At 43.2% G+C, this 27,078-nt stretch overlaps 1 protein-coding gene across 1 annotated transcript in view; it reads right to left on the bottom strand.

Moving 5' to 3' along the window:
* The window catches only part of BAIAP2L1 (BAR/IMD domain containing adaptor protein 2 like 1), a 91,791-nt gene that overhangs the window by 10,275 nt on the left and 54,438 nt on the right, over positions 1–27,078 (bottom strand). Inside the window, exons 4-12 of the mRNA XM_045813417.2 lie at positions 16,370–16,431; positions 16,194–16,265; positions 14,689–14,826; positions 13,846–13,998; positions 11,940–12,107; positions 9,152–9,299; positions 6,869–7,076; positions 6,147–6,224; positions 4,590–4,770 (exon numbers count right to left, since the gene is read on the bottom strand). Of these exons, the coding sequence (XP_045669373.1) occupies positions 4,590–4,770; positions 6,147–6,224; positions 6,869–7,076; positions 9,152–9,299; positions 11,940–12,107; positions 13,846–13,998; positions 14,689–14,826; positions 16,194–16,265; positions 16,370–16,431 (1,208 nt within the window). The remainder of the gene's footprint in view (positions 1–4,589; positions 4,771–6,146; positions 6,225–6,868; positions 7,077–9,151; positions 9,300–11,939; positions 12,108–13,845; positions 13,999–14,688; positions 14,827–16,193; positions 16,266–16,369; positions 16,432–27,078) is intronic.

The raw sequence follows: 27,078 nt of genomic DNA on the forward strand, positions 1-27,078 counted from the left end.
CACCTCCTGAGGCAGTCCCATCCCAGCTCTCAGGAGAAAGCTACGTGCGTAAAGCTGCTGCTCTGGCCCAGACCCTCAGTTTACTAGACAGTCTCGGCACTTTCCAGGGTGGCCTCCTTACACTGCCCGTCTATTATGATCCAGCCAAAGGGGTTTAAATAAAGTTAGATCTCATTTAAACAGCCAAATGCGAAATAGTATCATTTTTGACTACACTGATAAATAGGATTTTTCAAAGTATCCAATTCAGTATAGTAAGAACTGCATCAATGCTTTCGTCATAAAGCTTTACCGACATGGTAAAAATACTGAAAATTAAAAATGTTCTCTAAAATGAGACCGTGTTGGCTAAAATGTGTGTGTGTGTGTGTGTGTGTGTGTGTGTGTGTGTGTGTTTTAAAGATTTTATTTATTTGGCAGAGAGAGAATGAGCGTACCAGCGGGGGTTGGGGGAGTGGAAGGCAGAGGGAGACAGAGAAGCAGGCTTCCTGCTGAGTGAGCAGGTGCCTGGTGTGGGACTCGACCCTAGGACACTGGGATTAGGACCTGAACCAAAGGCAGACCTCTGACTGAGCCACCCAGGTGTCCTAAAATGTCAGTGTTTTCACTTATAATTTCAGTGTTAATGATGAGTTTGGGGCAAGATTCTTTTATCTTAAAAGACATTACACAGTCTTAAAGAAATGGAGGGAGGTGGTTCTTATCAAAGCTGCTAATATCACAAAAGAAGAGATAACCAGACAGGTGTCCCTCTGGAAGGACTAGCCACCACCACTGATGAAATGCTCTAACAAAACAGGCAAAGAAACAAAACATAATACGGACTCTGATCCAGGTCAAAAATATAGGAGAAAGGGGAATGCAGGGAAGGACACCATGTGGATGCATTCAGCGAAATCCAGCCTGGGGCCACCCTCCAGGGCCAATAACCTGGTTCTTCCAGATAAGTTACAAGGAAAAAGAGATGGGGAGACCTTGATACAAAAACTATGGTCATGAGACTCAGTGACCAATACAATGTATGGACCTGGCCTGGATCCAGATTCAAACTGTATTGTTTAATTTTTAATAAGACAATCAAATTTGAAGTGACTGGTTGATGATATTGCAGAATTACTGTCAATTTTTAAAGATATGATAACTGGTATTCTGGTCATGTAAAAATAAAAGGTATTATTATAAGTTATTTATACATGAGATGACGAAGTCCGGAATTAGCATCAAATTGATCTGGGAGTGTCCAGGAGCAAGATGAAAAAAGATTCGGGGGCGCCTGGGTGGCACAGTCGGTTAAATATCTGACTCTTGATTTCAGCTCAGGTCATGATCTCATGGGTTGTGGGATCGAGCCCCACCTCAGGCTCCATGCTCAACTTGGAGTCTGCTTGGGATTCTCTCTCCCTCTCCCTCTGCTCCTCCCCTGATCACATGCACACACGTGTGCACTCTCTCTCAAATAAGTAAATCTTAAAAAAAAAAAAAAAAGATTAGTAAATGAGTTGACAATTGTGAAAGCTGGGGGTGAGAGACATTATTCTTTCCACTTTTGTTATGTTTGAATTTTTCTCCCCAAAAAAGCTGGAAGGCAATATTGAAACAGAAGGCACTATAGACAGGTCACACCAGAACAGTGTACCTTGTATTCCTGGATCCCGAGCTGCGTGACATGCAGCTGTAAGGGCTTCGTGTCTGCCCCCGCCCCCTGCCCAGCAAAAGGAATTTATGCTTTTCAAAATGTCTTAAGATCAGTTATTTCCAAAGAGTCTGAATATTGTTTTAAAATGTACTAGGGGCATTTAATAAAACAGCATTTGATACCTTTGTCCTTCCAAGCAATTTCTCTTCCATGATGACAGAATGGAAAAGCTCCATTTTCAACAGCTGTATGTCATTCTTTTAAAAGTAACTGTTGGGTATCTGGAATAACTTGGAATGATAAAAGTACGATGTATCTTATAGTGTGCTTATCTGAGAAGCCAAAGACTTTTTTTTTTAAGATTTTATTTATTTATTCGACAGAGATAGAGACAGCCAGCGAGAGAGGGAACACAAGCAGGGGGAGTGGGAGAGGAAGAAGCAGGCTCATAGCGGAGGAGCCTGATGTGGGGCTCGATCCCAGAACGCCGGGATCACGCCCTGAGCCGAAGGCAGACGCCCAACCGCTGTGCCACCCAGGCGCCCCTTTTTTTTAAGATTTTATTTATTTATTTGAGAGAGAGCACAGAGGGAGAGGAAGAGGGAGAAGCAGATTCCCTGCTGAGTGCAGAGCCTGACACGGGGCTAGATCCCGGGATCCTGACCCGAGCCAAAGGCAGACACTTAAACCAACTGACCCACCCAGGTGCCCCGAGCCAAAGACATTTTGAGTGAGATTGCAAAACCCTGCATTTCCCGGATCAGAACACACCACTGCAGTTTATAATGAGGTAGGTATATTCCAAAACACCCGAGGGCTCACAATGAAACGCGTGGCACATTTTTAAGAGTTCCCATTCCATGTAATCCAGAGACAGCACCCATGCACCATTCACAGCTGAATGGCCACCAGCAGCACTGACGATAGGGGCAGAGCTGTGGAGCCACACATGCCCCGTGAGAAGCAGGGAGATGCCTCTGCGGGTACTACAGAAAAGGACCATACAATAACCACACAACAAAAAACAAAGTAGCCGGGGATCAATGCACCAACAGTGCCCGGGGGCATTTCTGGAAGGAAGCTGGCATGAGCAGAGGCGAGGCAGGCTCTGGTACCGCCAGACCACTGTGCAGCCCTGGGCATGGAGCTCAGCGGCACAGACCCCAGAAGGCCAGGCCACTCTCTGACCCTCACCTCCCAGGCTCCTTCCCACCGCACTCTGGCAACTGTGCAGCCTCGCAGAGGTTTTGCCCCACCCCTGTGCCTCCTTTCCCGCCCTCCAGATCCATTCACGGCCCAGCCTGAATGCCAGGGTCTGGGACACCACAGCCCTACCCTCATCAACACCAGGAACTCCCCGCTCCTCCCCCAGCACCGCCACCTGGTAACCCCCGACTAGTTCATTACTTCTTGTCTGAGCCAGAGCAGCTGCATGGCGCTGGAGAAACCACCGTTCTGCCCGGCTTCGTTTATCAATCACGACCCAAACTGTACGTGGGCATCAGCATCACCCCCGTGTTCCCCGTTTTCTGCAGCCCACGTGCCTTCTCACGCTTCAGAACACCCGTTTCACAGATTCTCTTTCTTTACACTTGCTCGCTCTGCCCACCCTCTCCGCTAATGCCCTCGCTTCCCCACGAGAGCAGCCTCGTCACGCAGGAACTCCTCAGTCTGTGTGCACCTCTGCCCGTGCCCGCGGCTTCTCGCTCACCACCTTCCCTGCTCCCGGCCCCACACACCATGTGTGCTCTTCTTGCCTTCCCGGTCACCGTCCTCTTCTCCATCCTTCCCCTTCTATCCTGAGAAATCTATCCTGAGGAAAAAAAATGAGAACGCGGACCCCCTTTCTCGATTCTCTGTCATCCTGGAATCACGGCCTCGTTCACTGAGTGTGCCAAGTATGTGCCCTTCTCTGCTCCTTGTGTCTGGAAATCTCCTCCCCTTGACCTCTATGTGATGGGCTCCTTGCCATTCAGGTCTCAGTTTCAACATCTCCTCGGGGGTGCAGACACCGTCATGCGCTGCTCAGATCAATAAGAAAACGCAGGGAGTGCTGCCCTGGGCTGTCCAGGCCCTTCGGGAAATCGTCCTGGCTAAAGCTCTCTCGCCTTGGATGCCGGTGATCAAGGCCTATCTCCCCTCACGGTCCAGCTCCTCCCCCATCCAGTGCTGCTCCCCTTCTCTCACTTTCACAGGTGGGGACCCATGGCGCTCTCTCATAAGCACCTGCACACACACCTGTGACATCCATGTGAGCCGTCGCTCCATCCGTCACCTCCCTCACCTTGTTTTAATTCTCTGCGCAGCTTCCATCACTGTTACTGATTTTTTTCTCATTGTCTGCTTCCCACCACTAGAATATAAGTTCCACATAAATGGCGATAAACTGGTCCTGTTTATCTCTGTACCTTGGGAGCCCACACCAGGGACCGGTGCTTGGTAGACACAGGTGCCACAGGAATGACGGACTCTGGGAGTCCATGGCCTCTACAGGCTTTCTTATGGGGTTGCTGAGGATTACAGAGAGTGCACATGACACAGTGTATACCCAGTACCTGGTGCAAAATAAGTACTTTCTGAAGACACAAAGATGAAGTTACCACTTTTAAACTGAAGCCTTCCTTCAGGAAACAGTATGAAAATTGAAAAAAAAAATGCAGAAAAAGTGATGAGGAGACTGACAGACTGCAGCTAGGGCCAAAGGTGAGGAGAGAACACCTGATACCATCTGACAGACTACATTTCAGATAAATAAAACAGAAGGACTGAAGTCAAGGAAGCTAACCGACTGTGTGAGGAGGTGGGAATGCAGAAGACACAGGAGTGAGCGCCAGCCCCCCCCCCCCACCCCCGGGGGACACCACCTTCATTCCCGGTGGAACAAGAGCCCACGCCCCCCAGATCGCCATTCAGTGTGGGGGTACACAGCACGTTACGCTGCAGGTCCACTCACAGGAGATGTGGCTTCTGGTTTGGACACCGGTGCTTTAAAGGTAGAAGTATTTTTGGAAACATCTGCTCTCTTATCTGCAGCCGCTCCCAGGGACAAACATTCCAAGTAATCGGGTGGGGGGATGACGACACTGCTTTTCTCAGCTAAGTTCACCGTGCTGATGCTTCTCACTGGGGCCGGGCTACCAACCAACAAGCAGAGAATACAAGTTACAGAAGATCGTGCCATCTGAATCCCAAACATCCTAAATACCCTGGGGCCAGAACTGCAACAGATGAATAATCAAACAGGGTGTGAGACAGGAGATTACAAGACATGTGTGTGTGTGTGTGTGTGTGTGTGTGTGTGTGCGCACACGCGCACGCACACACACAATACACATCTGTATAAAAAACACTGTAATGGTTTTTTTACTCATTTACAAATTGATGCTCAAAAAACCCCCCAGCTTAATTAAGTGCTGGCTGTCGATTAATTTAAGGAGATCAATATCAAAATGAAGACTATAGCAAAAGCCTTAGCAAAAGTGTGGAGCACTTCAGATTTGAAGCCTCCCCCCAAAACAACCCCTCAGCATTTTAACATCCTAAACACAATATCTAGTTTTATTGCTTGGCCCAGTGGCAGTTGAGCTGTTCTGCGAGGGATGAGGACACACAGATGACACTGAGCACAACTTGGAGGGGGGCATCAAGTGTGGCGCTCAAAGGTCTACAGGGACAGCTGGACAGGTTAGAGGGTCTCCTCGAGATAGAAAACATGGAGGATGAGGCAGCTTAGGGTAAAGATGAGGAGTGCAGTTTGGATGTGTCATTCCCTCCCTCCCTCCCTCCCTCCCTTCCTTCCTTTTTTAGAGAGGTGGGGAGGGTCAGAGGGGGAGAGAGACAGAGAATCCCTAAGCAGTCTCCATGCCCTGTGTGGAGCCCAGCACGGGGCTCGATCTCATGACCCTGAGATCATGACCCGAGCCGAAATCAAGGGTCAGACGCTTAACCGACTGAGACTCCCAGGCGCCCCTGGATGTGTCACTTCTGAGGACCCCTGGGGTAACCAACTATAACTGCTGATACACACATAAATATTCATAGCTGGGCGCAGGAAAGACTTTCCTGGGTTCCAGCCTTGGCTCTACCTTTCTGTGCCTCAGTGTCCTCAATTTTAAAGTGGGGACCTACCTTGTAAGGTTGTTAATGAGAATTAAACAAGCTAAGCTAGTCAGTGTAAGCACTTCGGCACTTCCTAATCGGTAATGGCGATGATGGTCACCTTGGGTTTAGTGACCTGGCAGGGGGTGGGGGGGTGGGGGGGGAGGGCAGTGAGTGGTTCCAGAAGGCTGACAGGAGGGTGAGGAGCAGAGTCTGGCACATGTCCCCACAGCAGAAACCACAAATGGAACAACTGTGGGGTAACAGTCCCCCTTTAGTACTCTCCTACACGATAGGAGGTTTCCCCTGTGGGGTCACTACACATCTAGACAGAATTCTGATATGCCCAAAAACATGAGGTCAAAGGTGAGTTTTCTGTCACTGGGAAACGGAAGCCACAGTCAGGTCCTACCTTGGTGTGGGCGCACTCATGGCCTCCTTTGTATCTTCTTCCAGCAACTTTGTGTAGGATGCTGGGAACCAGCCCCTCCTACAGGTGAGGAATGAGAAAAAAGGTCTGGTTGTGGGGTCAGCGGCAGACAAGTGAAGGATAAGCACACTACAGAATGGCTTGGGGACAGCTTAGGGGCAGACAGGTCCGTTTTCACCACATAGCACAATGTTTTTTTTATAGACAGCATTCGTTTTATTCGGATTACCTTTTTGGCTTTTTTCCACATTTATTTAATGGCTGAATAATCTACACAGAAAACCAATTTGACCAGCTTACAGTAAGGCCTGCACACATACTCGTGGTTAAAATGACGATGCTGGCATTTAAACTATTTATGAGTTAAATCTTAACAAAATCCATCTGATATGCAGATTATCCTTGAGAAATCCAAAGTCTTTTTTTTTAAACCAAGAATTATTTAAACTACTTTCAGAGGTGATTTCATATGATCTGTTCAAGTATCAAATTCATCTATACGTGCACAGACATACAGAAAATAACCTGAGACGGAGTAACTCCAATTAACTAAACTAGAACAATAACTGAACTATGAACTTAACTGTGGTAAAAATGCTCCCATGACCACAAAGACAATTTGCCACTAAGAGGAGATATGACAGCTCTCTGAAGTACGGGGCAGCCCTGACTGCTGTGTGGACAGCATCTGCCCCGAGACTTACACTTTGGTGGTGTCATGCTCTCCATAAAGCCAGCCGTCTTTCTCCTCAGGGACGAGCAGTGTGAGGATGTCTCCCTGGGCAAAGCTGAGCAAGGTCTGGTTCGCTCCAGCAGTGTGTGGAAAAATGGTTTTCACTTTCTGCTTCTTCATCATGTTCAGTCCAGTTGCAACAGAAACTGATCGCTGTAAACTGGGATCATCTGAAGAATCTGTTGCAAATGAGCACAGCAGTGATTGCTTTTCAAGGACTGATAACAAGTTCAAACAAGCAAACCCCAGAAAGCCACCCACTCTTGTCTGCCAGCACTCCTTCTACTGCTGCTGTGTGTCGTATTTCCACACCTTCGACTTTGCCTGGACGGGCAGGAACCGCAAGGAGCAGAGGCAGAACCACAGCCTGAGGTCTCTCACCGAGGAGGACCCTTGGGGCTAAACACTCTTTTCCAGGCGGAGAGGACACAGTGCGTGCCAAGTTTCACTGCACTCTGATTAATCAGAGGCCAAGTGATGCATGGCCAGAGGGTCTGATGCTCTTTGCCCTACTCTTCCAAAGCAAACCCCAAGGCCGTGCAGGGCATCAAGTCAAACCGCACTGCCCACGACCTGGACCGCAAAGAACAAGAGGAAAGTGGAAATGCAGACGTTCTCGCTGTGCAGCTGCTCACCATCTCACCTGGGAACGCAGCAAGAATGCGGTGAGGACCAGCACGTTTCCTGAACCCTCCCTAAGTGCCAGTCCACACTCTCAATTCTTCACAGCTTCTGAGGGACGGAGTGGTGATGGGTTGTGGTCCATAGTGACTCACCGGGATCTCGGCTAGACGGCGGCATGGGATGTGGGCGGCCTGACTCCAAAGTCACTGCACATGTGAAGCATGTACATTTCTGTCTCAATTCCAGCACCAGCTGATATTTACCACTCCGAAGAAACAAAATTGCCATTCTGAAACTGTCTGGCTCTCACTCAGCAGCTGCAAATGCTGTAGTCTGTGGGCTCTCTCTAGCACACGGCTCCGTCGCCATGACTCTCCTACCCAAAGGGCCTGTGAGATACCCCACAGACGGAGAGAGAGGGGTCTCTGGGTGCCAAAGACTGTCTACACAGAGCAGAGCCTAAGCAAAGCCTCCTGAAATCTCTGCGAACAGTAACTCATCCTGATTTACTGAAAAAGCATCAACAGAGTTAGGAAATTTAAGCAGTTAGAACTTCAGTGTCCAGAAAGCATGAAGTTGTCTGTTAGAGATGATGAAAAACACTAAGCCTACCGGTAAGATCAATAACCATAATTTTATCATGTGAACTTTTATAGTTTATTAAAAAGAAATTTTAGGGGCGCCTGGGTGGCACAGCGGTTAAGCGTCTGCCTTCGGCTCAGGGCGTGATCCCGGCATTCTGGGATCAAGCCCCACATCAGGCTCCTCCGCTATGAGCCTGCTTCTTTCTCTCCCACTCCCCCTGCTTGTGTTCCCTCTCTTGCTGGCTGTCTCTATCCTGTCAAATAAATAAATCTTTAAAAAAAAAATTTTTATTACAATTGCCACCAAATATGGCAATGTGAGCCTCTTTGTTCATTATATTCCATTTTAAAACGTAACACCTTTCAATAGTAAGTTTCCTTCGTATAAACATTAATCAGTATATGCAATTACAATTTGTCAAAGAAATATGTCACTTATAAAATGACTTATGGATTTACAATAAACCCAGACCTTTATTTACTTTGAAGTGTAAGTTTCAATAAGGCAGGGGCACCTGGGGGGCTCAGTCAGTTCAGTATCTGCCTTTGGCTCAGGGCGTGATCCCGGGGTCCTGGGACGGAGTCTTACATTAGGCTCCCTGATCAGCGGGGGCTTGCTTCTCCCTCCCTCTCTCTGCCCCTCCTGTTTGTGCTCTCTCTTTCTCAAATAAATAAATAAAATCTTAAAAAAAGAAAAAGTTTCAATAAGGCAATGTCAAATGTGTTTACTTACCTCTACCTGAGGGTAACATTTACCCAAAATATTAAAAAAAATTTAAAAAGGTATTTTATTTTTTAACCATGCTAATTTTATAGACTTTTTTTATTAGAGAGAGAGAGAGAGAAAATGAGGGCAGGGGGAGGGGCAGAGGGAAAGAGAATCTTAAGCTGACTTCACGCTGAGCCCAGAGACTGATGCTGATGCGGGGCTCGATCCCACAAACCTGTGATCACGACCCAAAACCACGAATCAGATGCCCAACTGACTGCGCCACCCAGGCACCCCTAAAAAGGTATTTTAAAAGAAATCAAAGTAAATATCTTACCTGTTGAATTCTTTATCCTTTCCGAATTCTGTCCAACTGTTGCTGGGTTATTAAACATATCAATCAAAGGACTAGTATACGCTCTGGCTGAAGGAGCTGGGGGCACCTTTGGCAAATATTTAGAAAGAGTGTCATAATCTTTCCCGACCTGTGAAAAATTCCTCATTAGTTTAATATTAGTGTAACACAGCAATGGAATTATAGAGATTCCCAGAGCTGTTTTAACACGCTTTAAATTCTTTCTTCCCAAGGTTCTCTTAGTTGGATGGCAATGCCCCAGTCTGAATTATTATTTCAAGAATATCACATTTTTTTTATATTCGTCTTCATTTTTTTAAAGGCAGTTCTCCCCATTTCCCACCACCCCCTGGCAACCACTAATTTCCTGTCTCTAGATTTTAGGTTCCCTCTTAGATGCTACTTAGCTACAGGATTCTACTTTTCTTTCTTTCTTTTTTTTTTTAGATTTTATTTATTTATTTGAGAGAGACTGAGAGAACGAGTGGGAGACGGGGCAGAGGGAAAAGCAGACTCCCTGCAGAGCAGGACCCTGGGCCCTGGGATCATGACCTGAGCCGATGGTAGATATTTAACCGACTGAGCCACCGAGGCGCCCTAGGATTCTACATTTAAAATAATTTTTCCAAGGAATTTTGAGTGCATTGCTCCATTATTTTCTAACCTCTTGTTTTGCTAACAAGAAATCTAGTACCTGTGGAGTTCTCTTTTCTTTGTAATAACTTATCTCTCCCCCTCTCTGGAAGTTTTTAGAATTTTCTCTTTACTCCCTTCTGCAACTTGACCACACTCTATCAAGGTTTTGTTTTTTTCCATTTGTCCAGGCTCACTGCGGCTGCTGTGTTGACGACCAGGCAGAGTCGACTACAGTAATCTCTGCAGGGACCATAGTCAGGGCAGTGGAGTGAGAAGTGGGTGGACTTGGGCATGCTTTGAAGGTGGAAACAACAGGGCATGCCCAGGGGTTGGCTGTGGCAGGGAGGGAGGGAGTAGGGAGAGAGAGGGAGAGAAGTCCATATTTGTGCCCGAGCTACTGGAAGGATGGAGCTGCCATTTTCTGGATGGAGAAGACTAGAGAAGCATGTTTAGAGTGATAAAAATCAGTTATTTGGTTTTAGACAAGTTGAATTTGAGATCCCCATTAGACATCTGGTGATGATTTTGAGAAGGCAATTGGGTATTTCCAACCTGTCTAACATTATGTTTACATCCTCTCTCTGTTTTTGTTCTGTGTTTTGGGAGAGCTCTTTGGATTAATTTTCCAAGCAGTTCCATTCTGTTAATGAGCCCATCTACTGGTGTGGGGGTTTTCTTGTTTATGTTTTTTTTTTTGTGGGGGGAAGGGGAGGGAAAAATTTAAAAAGCTACTTTAGAAAAATTTCAAGCATGTACAAAGGAGAAAGAACAGCACAATAAATCTCCCTGTACCCAACACCCAGCTTCAACAATTATGAATTCATGCCCAATATTGTTTCATATATGCTACACCCATCTTCCCCCGTGCCTGGAATATGCTGAAGCAAATCCCAGACATTTCAATTGTGAATAATAATCCATTTTTAATTTTCAAAATCTTTAGTTGATTTTCCCCTGGGGATGTAATATCTTTTTGTCTCTTTCTAAAGATTTCTCTTCTGCCCTACTGCCTCTGTTGCCTCCAATATTGGTTATTCCAGCTTTTTCCTTTCAGTGTGTCTTTTCACAATACTGTTTTTCCTCACTCGTTCAGTGATTCCTGGTTATCTGTCCATCTCTGTATTGTACGGCATTCCCTATTCCTTTGCCTGTTTATCAGTCTGTATTTTGCCTGTTCTTGTTATCACAGACTACCCACAGTAAGGTGGGGACAGGGAAGACACAGCCAGGAGGGTGCCTGGCCTCCTCTGTGGAAATACAGAGTTTTGGTCAGTGGACAAAAGCCCCTGCTGCCTACTGTTTAGCACAAGTGGGACGGGGGGAAGAAACCAACCAGCTTAAAGGATGGGAGTCATCTAGAACCGACCACATCTAGGAATGCCACGTGCCGTTCTCGGCCCCCTCTGACGCCCGCTGGCTCCGAGCTCACTGCTGTGCTCTCTGCTGCAGTCTTGCCCTGCACGCTCTCGGGGCTGAGATTTTCTTCTCTCTTGATTCTCCACACACCAATCTTGCCTTTCTCTCTTTGAGACTCCTTCAGTGTTTCTGGCCCCCTGACAGCACCTTCTCTTATTCCCCATGCAGTTATGGATCTATTCTGTAGGCTGTCGACTGGTCTTTAGCAGCTTTGTTTTCATTTCAAAGGTGCGGGTGGACCCATGTGTCTGAACTATCCACTGGATCCAAATCTCCATGTTTGCGAAAAGTAATAAAGCCGAAGTTCAAGGAGCGGCAGACTACAATGCTTGATTTCATCATCTTGACTACTTCGGTGGCTATTTTTTCTGAAGTGCCTTATGTTGTGATGAATGGCCCCAGAGTTTCGCTAATTATTCTCTAAGACACCTATGCCTCCTTCACTGGGAATAAACTTAAAAGTTGGAATCATTACAATTAAAAACAATAACATTTCCAAAACAAAGATACTAGAGTGAACACAGCACTACACAGTGCTGGGCACCACGCAACTCATTTCAAATCTGAAGGTAAGGGGATCAGAGTGAGACAAGGAAGGCCCTGGAAGAGGGGAGGACCTGTGATGGCCACCAACGAAGGCCTTCGTCCTTTGTGCATATGTGGCCCAAGCCCTATCAGGAAATACACAACTGAAATCTCGGAGAGAACAAACTCCTACCACACTGCTTCTCTCAATCATCGGCGAGGGCTGGGGCGTCCCAGACACGGGGGTAGAGCTTGGGGTCCTTATCTCCTCGATCATACTCATGATCTTCTCAGGCACTTTGGTAGCGTCACCACAGGTTTCTTGCCAGTGAGGCAGCTTGGAATTGAGTAATTCTGCAGACTGTGAATCCAAGAGAAACACAACAAAACACAAACGTGTACTGTTCAAAGAGCTGAGAAAAGTTACATCAAATATCAGCGATAATGTTTTACTGGCTTACCACCAGAAGTGTGAGAGCTTTGTGTCAAATTCAGTGAGTACTTAAGCATCTATGAGCTTCCGCCCTGTGTTATGTGCTGTGAGAGCTGTAGGCCCTTGTTCTGCAGGAGCTCACCCCCTCCCTCGGTGTGAATGCAAGAGTTAAAAGACTGACGCAGAACAAGCTCAAACACGAAAAGGGAAGGGTTGAGCAATCTTATTAAGCCCCACTGTTTCCCCAGTGGCCCCAGAAATGCCAATCAGTGCTTTCTTCCTCCCACTCCTAAGACAGGGCAAAACCCGCACCCCAAACCACCTACGGCCTGTGGTCCTGACACACTGATTGCTTGGGCCTGCTTTGTCCAAGGAGCCACTGAAAGGACTGAGATGCTGTAGCCAGAAAAAGTGGAAGGCACAAAAGCGGTTTTCAGAGAGGTGAAGACACTTCCAGTAGAGAAAAGAAGCCGACTTTGTTTATGCTAAAAAGCGTAAGTGGGATCCAGGGTTAAACGTAACAGTCTGCCACCAACTAGAGCTCTCTGCAAATAGGCCAGGTTGCCTTGTGACACAGTGAGTACCCTGTCACTGGCAGGGCTAGGCCACAGGAAGAGCTTCAAGGTCACCTGACCTATGACTCTGCGCCAGGAGGACACCCTCACCATGGAAACAGACACTGCTAAACTGATCATCTAATACTGCAATTCTTTCCCTTCCTGTAACAATGTTAGATCTTAGGGATTTAGATTTGGTAGATGAACAGTCCTTAAAGTTGTAAAAACTTTATGGAATATATAACATATGACCGATGCATGCATACAAGGCCAAGTTTTTGTCCCCTGAAAAATAGGAAGTCACCTTATTTTCAAGCTCTCTCGAAACTTCTACCATGGAATGCTCTCTAAATTATCATAAATAACAATCAGTATTTGACTTCACTCAATGCGTGTCTTGGATGCTTACGCAGGCCCCCAAAAATGTATAATTAAAAAAAAAAAAGGAAAGGAAAAGAACATATATTTTGTAATGATTCCTAGGGGTAAAACCTCACAACTGTATGTGCCGGAAGGAGGGCAGCAAAGCCAGTTCCACAGGTGCTGAGATCATGAGGAAATACCTTGAAGAGGAATGAAAAAGAACCACAACTGTCCCGATGCTGTAAATGGGTCTGTGGCTGGGACAGAACTCCCAGGGACACCTCTGTACATGGACTCCCAAGGCGAACACTCAAAACTACCCAGGTGGGGTGGGCCTGGGGCCTGCTGGGGCTCATCCCATGGCTCTGGCGAAGACACTGATGCCGAGGATGCATCAGAAAGAGTCTGAGAAAAAGCTGACTCATAGGTGAGAAAAGCTGACTCATAGGTGAGAAAAGAAAAAAAGTACTAATTCTCAATCATTAAGCATTATATTATGAAAGATTTTAAATATGGATATAATACTAATTACATATTATAAGTAATATTTAACCATTTCACCTACATTTCTGAAAGTTTATATATTCAAGTTGGCCAAAAGCTCTTTCTCTGGCATCTCTTCTCATTGACCAACGAGGCCCGTCGCTTTACACTGAGGCACATATGGAAGGTGAAGCATTTCAAGGGTATTTGAATACGAAATTAAATCATTAATAATGCAGCAACACTTGCCACCACACACCCACCTGTAAGTGATAATAATGTAAATGATTTGCGAAGCTACAGTGTTTGTCAACCAGAAAGCAGAAGCGCCTTTTCTCTTCAAGTAGAGCTTCTTTGCAACCATCTGCAATAAACTTCTGGATTTCGCTCTGGCGAGACGTAACGGTTTCTACATACTAGGAAAATAAATAATAATTATACAAGTATGTCATGAGGAATCAAGTAGCCGCACAGTCAGACATTTTTATCTTGTGCCATCTTTACACTTGGTTTATTCTGAAATGGAGTAAACACTAAATGCAGATAAACATGAGATAAAATAACAAAGTTGTAACCTGACCTGAGCAGGTATCATCATTCTCATTAAGATCCCTGACTCATGGGTGGAAGGACGTTGCCAAAAGCCTTACATTCTGCGCTGGGCAATCTGTAGAAAATATTACTTTATACTTCAGGGACAGGATTGTGTTCTATTGGAAAATCCAGGGCTTTGAAACCAGAAAGTTAAAATTTAAACCCCAGTTCCAAGTATCGACCATGTGACTTGGCCTAAGCCCCATTTTCTTCATCTGTAACATGGGGTGAGTAATGCTAATCGTGGAACGTCTCTTACCACACCCCCTCCCCCCAATCTGTCCTTGCCCTGAATCAGGAGAAAATGCCAATGTTTTTCGGAGGCTACTAATTATTCTTAACTCTGGAAAACTCTGTAGCCTTCGGCTCATACCAAGTAAAAAATGCTCATTTTTAAGTTCAACAGCAGCACAGCAGTGAGTGGATAAAGTACAGGCTGACTGAGGTAAATAAGCTTCCCCGTAAATCGTACAAATTGTCAACAAAATAAAATAGTGCTGAAAAGTTCACACCTCAATTTCTTTGTGTTCATATTTGAGTGCATTTCGTCCTCCTTGACTTTTCCTTCTGATCTTCTTCAACTCAGCTTGCGATTTCTCCAGAGAATCTAACTTGCTCCTGTGTTCCGTTTGGTATCTTTTGAGAGTCGCCTGTAAGTTAAATGTTGTGCTTACTTGAGTGTAGCGTCATCCAAACTGTGGAGTGGTTACCTTTGCTAACATTTCCGCTGGGCGCGGCCCCGCACACTTCACCTCGTACTGCTCCCTCCCTTCAACATGTAGCTCTGTCTGTCCTAAAGTCCCCTGTTCATACAAGGCGCCACTGACCCCAAGGGCAGCTCTTAGAAGAATACTCTTTTCTTTCTTTTATTCCTTGTTTTCTCAAATTTTAGGACACCGAGTGGTAAGAGCTTTGGTGAATAAAAAAAAAAAAAATTTAAGCTCCGTGCCCCACACCTACCTCCAACCACGGAGGTGGGGAAAACCGGGTACTCACATTCATGTATTTTACATCAAGTTTTATGACTTACAATTTCAAAAAACAGAATGAACAAGTGTGATCACTTCCGATTATTTTGGGTGCTGTGCAGCCAAGTGTTTTTGGAGCCTCACAGACCTGGGTTAGAATTCTGGTGAAATCCTTCACTTCCTGTGTGATCTCAGCAACTACTTAATTTTCTAAAATCCATGTTTTCCCTTTAATCTGTACAGTGAGGATAAGAGTAGCTACATCATGGAGTTTCTGTAGGGATAAAAATCTGATAATGTATGGAAAATGCTTGGCATTACATCCACCCCAGCAAGTGCAGATGGTCCTGGGCCTTGCTCCAGAGTACACAGAGCACACGCGCACAGGGCCGGTGGGGTGATCTCGCGGGAACCACACTGCTTACTGCCGTGTGGGGGTCTTGGTGAGAAGGGGGCTTTGGGTGGCAAAGAAAGCAGCCATTCCGCAGCAGATAAGGGAGATGCAAAGAGCCGTGTGACAGGACTGGAGGGTCAGGCAGAAGGAGAAAACTGCTGGAGTCATCAATATGGGGTGACAGGCAAGGGACACCACACAGGAACAGTCTCTGACAAACGGACCTGGGAGCCCCAGGGAGACCCAGATGGTGTTCTCCCTCCCGCGTCTCACATCCTGAAGTGCTGGTCTGTGAAAGCAACAGCTGCAGCTGCACTAATACAGATGCAGATGTTGTCCCCATATACGTGTTCTTTGAAACAATGCTTTCTAGAAGCAGGAGGATTGCTTGCAATATTTTCCTCTCAGCTCTTTAATTAAGATCCCAGGTGTTAATGCAAACGGGGCACCCAGCTCCAAGGGACCTTGTCAGTTTTGTGCATCTGTGTATATACTCAACACTAAGCTCTGTCCATGTTTTCTGCTGCTGGATAAACAGTGAGAGAAAGTTCTCCTCGGGCTCAGAGATCACTCCAAGTGCAGCCTCCTGGAATGCCAGGGCCCCGTGCCCCACACCTACCTCCAACCACGGAGGTGGGGAAAACCGTGTACTCACATTCATGTATTTTACATCAAGTTCCGTCTTCTTCTCCAGCTCGTGTATAATTTCTTTATGGAATTTTTTGAACTGTTAACAAAAGGAATTAAAAATTCACACCAGATTTGAGATGTTAAGCCAAATGAAGTTAAGAAATAAAATATATTTTATAAGTATAAACATAGTTTACATACGTTTTCATCAAGACTTTCATTGAGTTTCTTGTGGGTACTTGAAATCTCTATGAGAACGTGGCCTGTGAATAAAGCCAGATATTAGGGGGAAAAGTCACTGTGTGGATTTTGTAAAGATACTAAAGAAAGTAAAATAATGGAATGAAGCACAATCTACCGCTGCCCTCCACGCCTGGAAGCATCAGGCCCTGCCGCACATCAGAAACACTGACTGTGTGCCCGTGGCAGGGTGGGTACCAGAGGGACACAGGCCCTAGCAAACTTTCTCTACAACACTGTTCGTCCAAAGAACGCCAACTCTGTCTTCAAATTCACATCATGCTTTCTATATTTTCTCATTCCCTAAGCTGAATGTTATTCATCTGATTTAATTTTTAAATTCTCTTACACAAGGATTATCATGTTCATTATAGTAACTAACTATAGGAACAAATGACTTATTTTTATCTAATCCCCAGAGTAATCTGATTATCTGTCAGGCATAAAAGATAAAGGTTATTTTTTCTCATATTAGTTCTTGTATCATTTTGGAAAATACTAACGCCATGGGAAAATGCAGCAGGGACAGTATTCTGCCTCATATCTCCCGGGACTACATCAATTCTCTGAAACAAGTTCAGTCACACGGAGAATGTTCCAGAATTGAGCTTTACTCCAAATGCTGCAAGACAACCACTTGATTTGTAAAGTACATCTCTTGCAGTCTGATGCATCTCTGCTACTAACCTCTGATTAAGGTGGACAAGAGCCTCTCCCTGTTCACTTATCTATAGGAACTGAATAGGTTTGATACCTAAGAACTGGAAAAAACAATCATTTCAAACAACCACCAGACCATACTCAACAAAACAAAATGTGTGGGTAGATACTCCCACAGTTTGGTAGGAATTCCTCGGGTAAACTGAAATGCTGCAGATGTAGGAGAATTAAGACTGTGTTAGATATGGGGAAAGAGAAATACCACCTAGACCGTGACTTCAGCTATCACCTTTACACAGATGACACTACGGTGCCCTGTTCTAGAAAGAGTTAAGATATGTGACTCTCAAATGACCAGTCTAGCCCCCCCACCCTATCTTCTGACTCAAAAATTCAGCCCCTTCCTGAACATGTCCACCTGGATGTCTCATTAGGTATCTCAACATTGAACATGTCTAAAAGTGAATTCAACCCATATTCTCCAATCCCAGCTCTTGGCTGCCTGCTAACCAGTCACTTGAGGTCAACACCTCACCCATATGTCACACTCAAGGACAAAGACTCATTCCCTTGTGCATGTGTGTCATCACTTGGGCCAGCCTCTAGGGTGAAATCATGCCCCTTATACATCCTACTTCCTTGGGCAATAAATGTGAAAGCCCTTCCCTGCCTGGGAGAGAAGGTATGTGGGAATGACTTGTGAAGACTCCCGTGTGCCCAATCATCTGTCCCATGAAGGGTGGGGGAACAGTCTCCCTAGTCTGTCCCCCACCAACACATTCAAACCCACCAGTTGAACCTCTTAAGAGTCTCCCTTGCCCCTCAAGCTCTTATCATTTCTCTTGACTCCCAGCTTGTTCTCTTCCAGACTCTCTTCCTCAGAGGTGCGAGGGATACCTCAAAATCAAACGTAACATGTCATTCCCCCAGCCCCTGGTGTCCCAAATAAACCAGCTCCTCAGCATGAAGCCCACTGTGAACAATGCTGCTTAAAATAACCATGGCAGGTGGTAGGGACAGGACTCTCCTGTAAGGTTATAGGTACATAACTTACAAGTCCCTAAGCAGCCTGTGATTCTAGGAACCTCTAACAGAATAGCCTCCTGGGTAAACCTGAGAGTGAGGGCAGACACATCCCCACCACACCAAGTTATCAAGAGACCCACTCTCCATCCTTGATGACACTGACTTCATTTCTCCCATAATTAAGTCCTCCTAAAGCTCAACATGAAACAAATCAGAGTTCTTCACAAAGGAAACCTTCACATGACCAAGAATATAACTACATTAATATGTCATTTTATCATTTAGTGATTCCAGATACTGAAATAGTCTGAGTTACTTTCATATCCATTTTAAACCCATAAATAACTCCTGGCTGGAGATGAAAAACAACAGCAACAACAAAAAACCCCACTTCAGTTACTTGAAAATTAAGCACCCTTTTCTTGGCAAGTCAGATCTACTTTTTTTAAAAAGTCTAAAAATAATTGTGCTTAAATCAGAGTGATTCAGGTTACATTCAAGGTACTCTTTTTTTTTTTTTTCCAAACCGTCATGAACTTTATCACGACAACCTTGTATAATGTGGATCTCTGAGAAGCATGTTGCCAAAACAAAAGCAGTGCTAGTGTGGCACTCTCGTGAAAGCCAGCACCGCTGAACCTGGTGCTCAGGCCCTGAGGCCCCTCCCGCCCCCCGCTTTTCTCCCTTCAGGCAGCTCGGTGGAAAGGCTCCCTGAAACAGCCCATTCACTCTGTGGGCAGGAACGGAACACCTGACCTTATCCTTGTTATTCCTGTCCCTCACAGTTCGTGGAATTTAAATGCTGACTTTATAGCAGCAGCAGTCCTCGGTCAAAAGAAGGATTAGAAAACATCTTTACTGTGATTATCGGAGCTGCCAAAAGTGTATCTTGAAACAGAAAATGAAAACAGCCTTTATGTTCAATCTACAGAAGTTTATTCTTTAATATAGCAAGTGTTACTTAATGTCTGAAAAGTGGCATCACACACGTTTATTTACTCCTAGTCCTGTAACCTAATTTTTCATGAATTACATTTGAGAAGAAAAAAAAAAAAATTCAAGGAAAGGGTGGAGCACAGTCCAGATTCTAATGGAGCAAAACTAAATACACACCCAAACAGCAACCAATGTGCTAGTCTCAGAAATCACAGCCCCATATACTGGATCAACCATTTCCTTTTTCCCTTTTAGGTTCTGAGTAAACATTCTGGGAAGAAACACGTAGTAAGTACAGTAATATGACTCAGTCTGAGTAAATTACATTCTTAAGTGGCAATATTAAAGGAATTTAAATATACACATATTTCAAAATCATGAACTTGACATTGCTAAAAGTCAATGTCTACCATCAGTTTCTCCCTAAAATTCATACAAATAACTGATAGTGATATCATTCCAATTTTAGGAGCTATGAACAAACATGTCAAAAAATTTGGACAATACTATATAAAGATATGAATTTAAACAGAATGGACTTTAAACAGTCAAATAAAATTAGAGAGTATTACTGGTAGGAACACACACAGTTTTCATTTGAAATATAGATTAGTCATTGGACTATTAATATATTTTCAACTAGATAATTCTTCACCAATTCACAGTATAAATTTAGAGAAACCAAATGGAGACTGTTAATGGACATGAGTAGCACAGAACAGGTGCTAAACGTGTAGGCACACATATTTTCATTTATATTTGATCATGGATAATCAGGATACCGTTTTCCAGAAAGCACAGAGCAATGACTGAGTCACATGCTACTTCCTTCGTGTTACTCAAGTGAATCAGACAATAAAATGACAGGGTGGATGCCAACCTACTGTGGACCTAAAGTTACACTCCACGAATTAAATTAAACCTGACCAAAAACGTCACTAGAAAAAGGATATACTTTTTCTGACAATTTTCAAAATATCAAATGTGATGAGGAGAAAATATAATGGAAACAAAAGCAAACCACATGCAGATGGGATATGTTAAATACACAAGCGTGTAGCCTACAGATTAGAGTCACCAGCACTGAATTAGTACAGAGGCAGATTAGTAACCACGAACATGTGACTAAACTTGAAAGGCTTTGCCAGCCTCTAAGAATAGCCCTCAGTAGCTGCCCACCCACAGTCCCTGGATGCAGTCAGAGGTGCTCTCCTCTGGTCAGTGTCCGTACTATACCAGTAAACAACACGCATGGAGGGATGCCAAAAAAGTGATAGGGTAAGCATTTCATCCAATATTCCTCCAGATGCCTAGCTTCTGACTTAGCTAAAGGTAGTACCACAGCTCTAATTAATGTCTTGCATGGAGACTGTAATTATTCTACCACTGATTGAGATTTATACCACCCTATGAAAACAAGTGTAACAAACAGAAGTTATACATTAGAAATATATAGAGTTCCAAAGTCTGAGATGAAAGTAAAGTGCCAAGTATCATCTGACTTTGATAAGAAAAAAATGCCATGAGGGTAGCCACTAAAAGAATAAGGTACATCTAACTACCAAGTGAATAGAGAAGAGAAACAGTCAAAAAGAGGCCAATCGAAGATGTGAACATAGACAGTAGAAAGCAGAGTAATTACACTGAATGTAAATGGACTATACAATCCAATTAGAAGACAAAGATTTTTAGGATTAAAAAAAACCACACAATTATATTTTGCTTATAAGAGATATACCTTAAATACAGGGATAGAGAGTAAGAGGATGGAGTAAGATACATAGCAAACACTAGACAAAAGAAAACTGACGTAGGTTTATTAAAACCAAACAAGGCAAAGTAGTCAAAAAGGATGAGAAACATTGTTAGACATAAAAACAATCATTTTATAATGGGAAAAAGTTCAATTCATCTGGAAGACAAACATTTTTTTATTTGTATGCATCATTAACATGTTCTCAACATATTTAAACTAAAACTGAATTATAAAAAGAAACAGATAAGTCAATAGTAATTGTTGGAGAAACAGATAAGTCAATAGTAATTGTTACTTCTCTTAGTAAATGGTTAGAACAAGCAGACAAAAATATCACTACAGATATAGATGACCTGAATGATAAATACACTTGATCTAGTGAACATATATAGAATACTATATCTAGTAATTTCATTTTTAAAGCAAACAGTATATTAAAAAGGGATCAAAAGAAAGCTTCACTATATTTCAAAGGACTGAAATCATACTGAGTATGCTCTTTAACCACAGCAAAATTAAACTAGAAATCATTAACAAAAAGGTAACCAGATGGGGCGTCTGGGTGGCTCAGCAGGTTAAATGTTCACCTTCAGCTCAGGTCATGATCTCAGGGTCCTGGGATCGAGCCCTGCATTGGGCTCCCTGTTCAGTGGGGAGTTGGCGTCTCCCTCTGCCCCTCCCCCCACTCATGCTCTCCTTCTAAATAAAATCTTAAAAAAAAAAAAAAAAAAAAAAAAAAGGTAACCAGAAAATGTCCATATATTGGGAATGAAGAAACAGACTTCTAAATAACCTACAGGTCAAAGAAGAAATCACAACAGAAGTAAAAATTATTTTGAAATGAAATAATAAATACAGCATATAAGAACATGTAAGATGCAACTAAAGCTGTTGTTAGAGGAAATTTATAGACTTCAAATGCACATTAGGAAAGAATGAGTGAAAAAAAATCAATGCTCTAAGCACTCATTTCAAGAATTTAATGGAATACTATGCAATAATAAAAACAAATTAACTACTGACAGACATAACAACATGGATAAATTTCAGAACTATAGTAAAAGAAAGAAGCCAGACTAAAAAAAGCTACATACTGTATGATTCCATTTATAAAACATTCCGGAAAAGGCAAAACTGACAGTAACTGATAAACAAATTTGCCTACCCTGTGACCCAGCAAATTTACTCCTAGACATATTCCCAAGAATTATGAGTGCACTTGTTTATCAATAGACAAGCACAAGAATGTTCATAGCAGCTTTATTCGTATCTTCAAGCCAGAAACAATTCAAACATCTATCAACACTAGAATGGATAAATTGTGGAATAAACTCACACAATGGAGCAAGAAGACCCAAAGTCTATACATAAACTCCTCTCAAATCCTTGGCTAAAACCTAAATCGCACATGTACAGGGTGAGACTCTAAGAAAATCAGCAGCTGGAAGGATGTGGAGTTTAGTGGAGATTCTTAGTAGACACACAGTATTGGGCATAGAGTTGGGAATTCAAGTCCCACCAAGTGAGAAAGGCTTGGTAAATACCACAGGCTTCCTACTGACATCCAGTAGGGACATACCTTAGGAATAGGACTAAATCATAAGACTAAGGGCAAAACCAAAATAGAACCACCAGAAAAAATCTATAATTAAGCCTCTACAAATCAGGGTTCTCCACTAGTAATTTAACTGCCTACTAGAATAAAACTTCACAACCTTAAGAGGATGATAACAATTGAGTCTCTACATTTTATCACTATGTTCAGCATAGGAAAAAAAAATCAGTAGACATGGTGAATGGCAAACCTACAAACTCTGAAGTCCTTTTAGTGCTTTTTTATTCCAAAATATATTATTTTATAATTCTAATAATTACTCAAGTTTATTTAATATAAATAAATTTGTAATATATTATAAATTGATATAATTTTTTTTCCTTTTGTAACTGGTTTACTTAGTACCATGTCCTCAAGTTTCATCCATCTTATAAGATGTGTCAGAATTTCCTTTCTAGGACTGAATAATATTGCCTTGTATGGATATTCCACATTTTATCAATTTATCACTTGAAAAAAAATGTTGATGGATACCTGTGTTCTTTCTACCTCTTGGCTATTGTAATGCTGCTATAAACCAGGGTGTGCAGATATCTCTTCAAGACTTTATTGTTTTTAAATTCAAGTGGAATTAACACACAGTTATATTAAATTGATAAAAAATTTTAAATTCCAGAACTATTTTAGATGTATCATAGATTGAGAAAATGTATAAATATGTTAAGGTTATGGGAGCCAATGCTCACATATATTTCCAAAATATGTGCTTACTTTTATATGCCCAAATGTATATATGCATATACACAGGTCTGTTTTTGTGTATATGCATGTTTACAGTAATCATTATATATATGTATATATTTCCTAGCTCTGTTTGCTGGAAGGACGAAGATGATACCTCAATAGCAATGAGCACACCTAATATTCAAATTTTAGCTTTTAATATCATTCCCCACTAAAAGGAAGTATCTCTTCAGAAAAAAATGGCCATAGATTCCACAACTGAGAAGAGACAAGATGAGCCTGGAACATACCATTATGCAAGAATGTATGGAAGTACTCAAGAATAAATGAGCGAATGAACGAATGAGTGAATGAATGGATGAGAGTCAGCCTGAAGGAGCTCCTACTGGCCAAATACAGGACAGTTTGAGCACCAAAGTAATTAAGGACAGTAATAAGTTATGAATCATTGAAAAAATCTGGGATTCCCCAGATCCACAAGAGTAAATAGATAAAGAGGTGAGAAAGGAGGGCTCCTGCTAAAAGTAAAATGCCAAGTGCCAACCGGTAAACACGGAGGGAGGTAGGAGTCAGAAAATCATCATTCAAGCAACAAGTAAACCCTGGTGCAGACAAAATTCATTAACAGATGCTAAATCTAAGGAACAAATGTTGATGAAGAATAAGGTATTTGCATAGTCTGAAAGTGTTCCCCCCCGGATAGCTTATTAGCAGTAGCAGAAAAAAAATATGTTGTCTGAGAAATCAGACAACACCTTCGCTGGACAATCAAAATTATTGCCACAATGAGAGGCAGATGAACACTTTATGCCCAGATTTGATACTCACAGGACACAAAATGACTTAGACAACATTCTAGCCAAGAATGTACCACCTGAATCTAATCACAAAGAGCTGGCATTTCAGAGGTAAGATCTTGTGTTCCTGACCATTCATGCCCTTTTAAGGTTTCTGATACAGGTTTATTTCCTACCTATTCTTCAGGTAGTATTAAATTTATTTACTTATTTATTTATTTATTTATTTATTTATTTTTTTAAAAGATTTTATTTATTTATTCGACAGAGGGAGACAGCCAGCGAGAGAGGGAACACAAGCAGGGGGAGTGGGAGAGGAAGAAGCAGGCTCATAGCGGAAGAGCCTGATGTGGGGCTCGATCCCATAACACCGGGATCACGCCCTGAGCCGAAGGCAGACGCCCAACCGCTGTGCCACCCAGGTGCCCCTACTTATTTATTTTTGAAGAAGAATAAAATGATTTCCTCTTCCTCGGGTGGTTAATCCCACGCTGGCTGATGAACAAGTGTGCCAAGTACTCTGAGCCAAACAGAAGTTGTAGCTACAAACCTAAACACTTTTTCCCTCTTGGAGAGGAGTGGAGTCCCTTTAGACACAGAACAAATGAACTTTTATATACAGGCATAGAATAGGTTGCCCAAAGGACATTGTTCTTTCGTAATAAAAGGCCAGGAGCTACTGCTGATCTCTCAGCGACAGAACACAAGATGTTTAGGAAGAACTCGTGAAGACGAAAGGCTAGTTAAGGAGGCTGGAAAAGAGCAGGGTGCTGTGAAAGCAAAAAGACTGGAAGCATTTTCAGAAAGTGGGGTGCTCTGGACCGTAATCACCCACAGACATCTCCAGGGGCACAAAGATTGGGCAAAGGTCTGAGCATCTGCAGGAAGATGCAATGGTGCCAGATAAGCCTTTGGTAAGTTCCTTAACCTTCTCTTTCCAGGTAACCTCATGGAGCCTCCATATTCTCAGCTGTATGGTGACAACTAGAATATCTACTTCACGGGATTGGTGAGTATAGTGCTTTCCTCTGCTCTGAAGGGAAACACTGGCTGGTAAGGTGTGCACACCCAGACATGAATAGAAAATCAGGCCAATAATGCACGATACACAACAACAGAATGGGCCCACATGCTTCTCAACATGGCTTTCTTTCTGGGTATTTGTTTTCTGGAAATAAAGTCCACGTACAAGGCGTCAACTTAGAACTAGTTACCACATTTGTTTCAACATTTTTTGTTCCTTATAGATATACACACATCTATGTATTCTTTCATATACTTTAATATGCTTAAAATGTTTCAGAATTAAACATCTTAAATTAATTCAAATTAAAACTTACAAAAAAAGACAAATGGACATCTATCTCTCCTAAACTCAGCTCAGTGCTCCTGTTTCTTCCCCCATTCCTAGGGTCCCCAAAGGAGAAACTGTCCATCTCCTATTATCAAAAAAGAACACACACAGTATACTCTACTTTCCTCCACCTCGTAGCCTTTCCCTTTATTAAACAAAATACTTGGCACCTCAGTTTTAAATACTGACAATTCTATAGTTAAACTGTATCAGGAATGACCCATTAAAGGACAGACACATCTGACTGACCACTGCTGGTTGAAACCAACCACCGAGAGTACTTCTGGTTTCTGCTCCAACATGCAAAGAGCTTGGAAGTCATCACTCTTACTTACATCAAGAAATAAGCTAAGCAAACTGAAAAACAACAGTGCTTCTTAGATTCATTAGAGAATTAAGTGTACAGGTAAAGATCTGCCTGAAAACCAGAGACGGACGGGCTAATGTGGAGAATCACAGTTTACTGGCAGCGGAAACTAAGGCTGGGGCCAGTATTGCTAGAAACTTTTCAACTGTTAATTGATGGTTGCTGGAACCTCATCCTGGACCAGCAAGTTAAAAACTCCAGGGGGACTCAGTTTTAGCGGGAAGTCTCACACTTTCCTGAGGATTACTGCTAGGAGCCCCCATTAAGTTCTTACTGGAGAAAATCCCCCTGGGGCTTCCGGCAGAGGGAGGGGGAAAATAACCATTCTGAAATCTGCCCAGCTCGTTGTTCTGTTCTTGTTTTGCCCTGTATAAGGCAGGCTAGCCCTCAAGAGAAACTGTTTTACTAAAGTCTTATCTGACCTGAGGAAGGACAATTAGCTAAATCCAGCCCTCCAACCTTCATGTTTCAAGTAAGGCGGGGAGAGGCTAAAAAACTCTTCTGAAGGTCATATCCCAGGTACTGTGACCCACTAAAAACCAAAAACACCCCACAGAACAAAAATGGAGAATTAAATCTGAACTTATACAATTATCCCCCTCCCCAATTACTTTATTTATATCACTCATCAACAGGGTTTACACCTGACTTCATTTAGAAGGATTTTTGAAGGAAACCTAAAGACAAGATGGGGTAGAGGGAAATAAAAACAAGGACATCAGAGGAAAACTGAAGTCTGAACTTCTTCCGGAGAAAATCATATAGGCCAGAAACCTGGATCTACATAAAGACATGAAAAAGAACAAAAGAAGTCTCATTTCAAAGGGAGTCAGAAAGCCCTGAAGGGGGCGTTCCTGTGCACTAGCACTTGTGCCACCTGCAGACCTCAGCAGGAAAACAGCAGCATGTTTGCATTTCCCAACCGGAAGCAGCTTACTACCCCAGGAGGAGGAAAGAGTCCTCCTGCCCAGCAACAGCTCAGCCAGAAGAAGTCGCCAGAACCCTGAACTCTCGCCCTCTCCGGTGGGCTTTCATTCCAAACAGCCCCTAACTTCCTCCTTTCCTCTATAAAAGCAAGCCCCTCTCCTTTGTTTCTGGACTTGACTATGGTTTGTCATAGTTTGCACACCCCAAATTGCAATTCACAAATAAACTCATTTTGCTGGTCCACTGGCTGGCTATTTTACTTTCAAGGTTGAGAGAAATGAAGAGCATTAAAGAAGGAATAAATGAAGGTGATTAAACCTTGTATTTCTTATTCTTAATTGATGTAATAGATAACTCTTTATTCAAAGTAATAATAGCAACAATGCATGGAGTGGTTCCAGCTTGTGGATAAGTCCAGTGAATGACAACAGTGCTACAGAAGACAGGAGGGAGGAATGGTAATGCCCTGCCACAAGGAACCTGTGCCCCCTACCCCATGAAGTGGTATGGTGGAATCTGAAGGTGTACCTAGACTGGCTGTAAATATA

The sequence above is a fragment of the Ursus americanus genome, chromosome 2 (assembly GCF_024610735.1).
Source record: "Ursus americanus isolate L20-20 chromosome 2, mUrsAme1.1.p, whole genome shotgun sequence".
NCBI lineage: Eukaryota > Metazoa > Chordata > Mammalia > Carnivora > Ursidae > Ursus > Ursus americanus.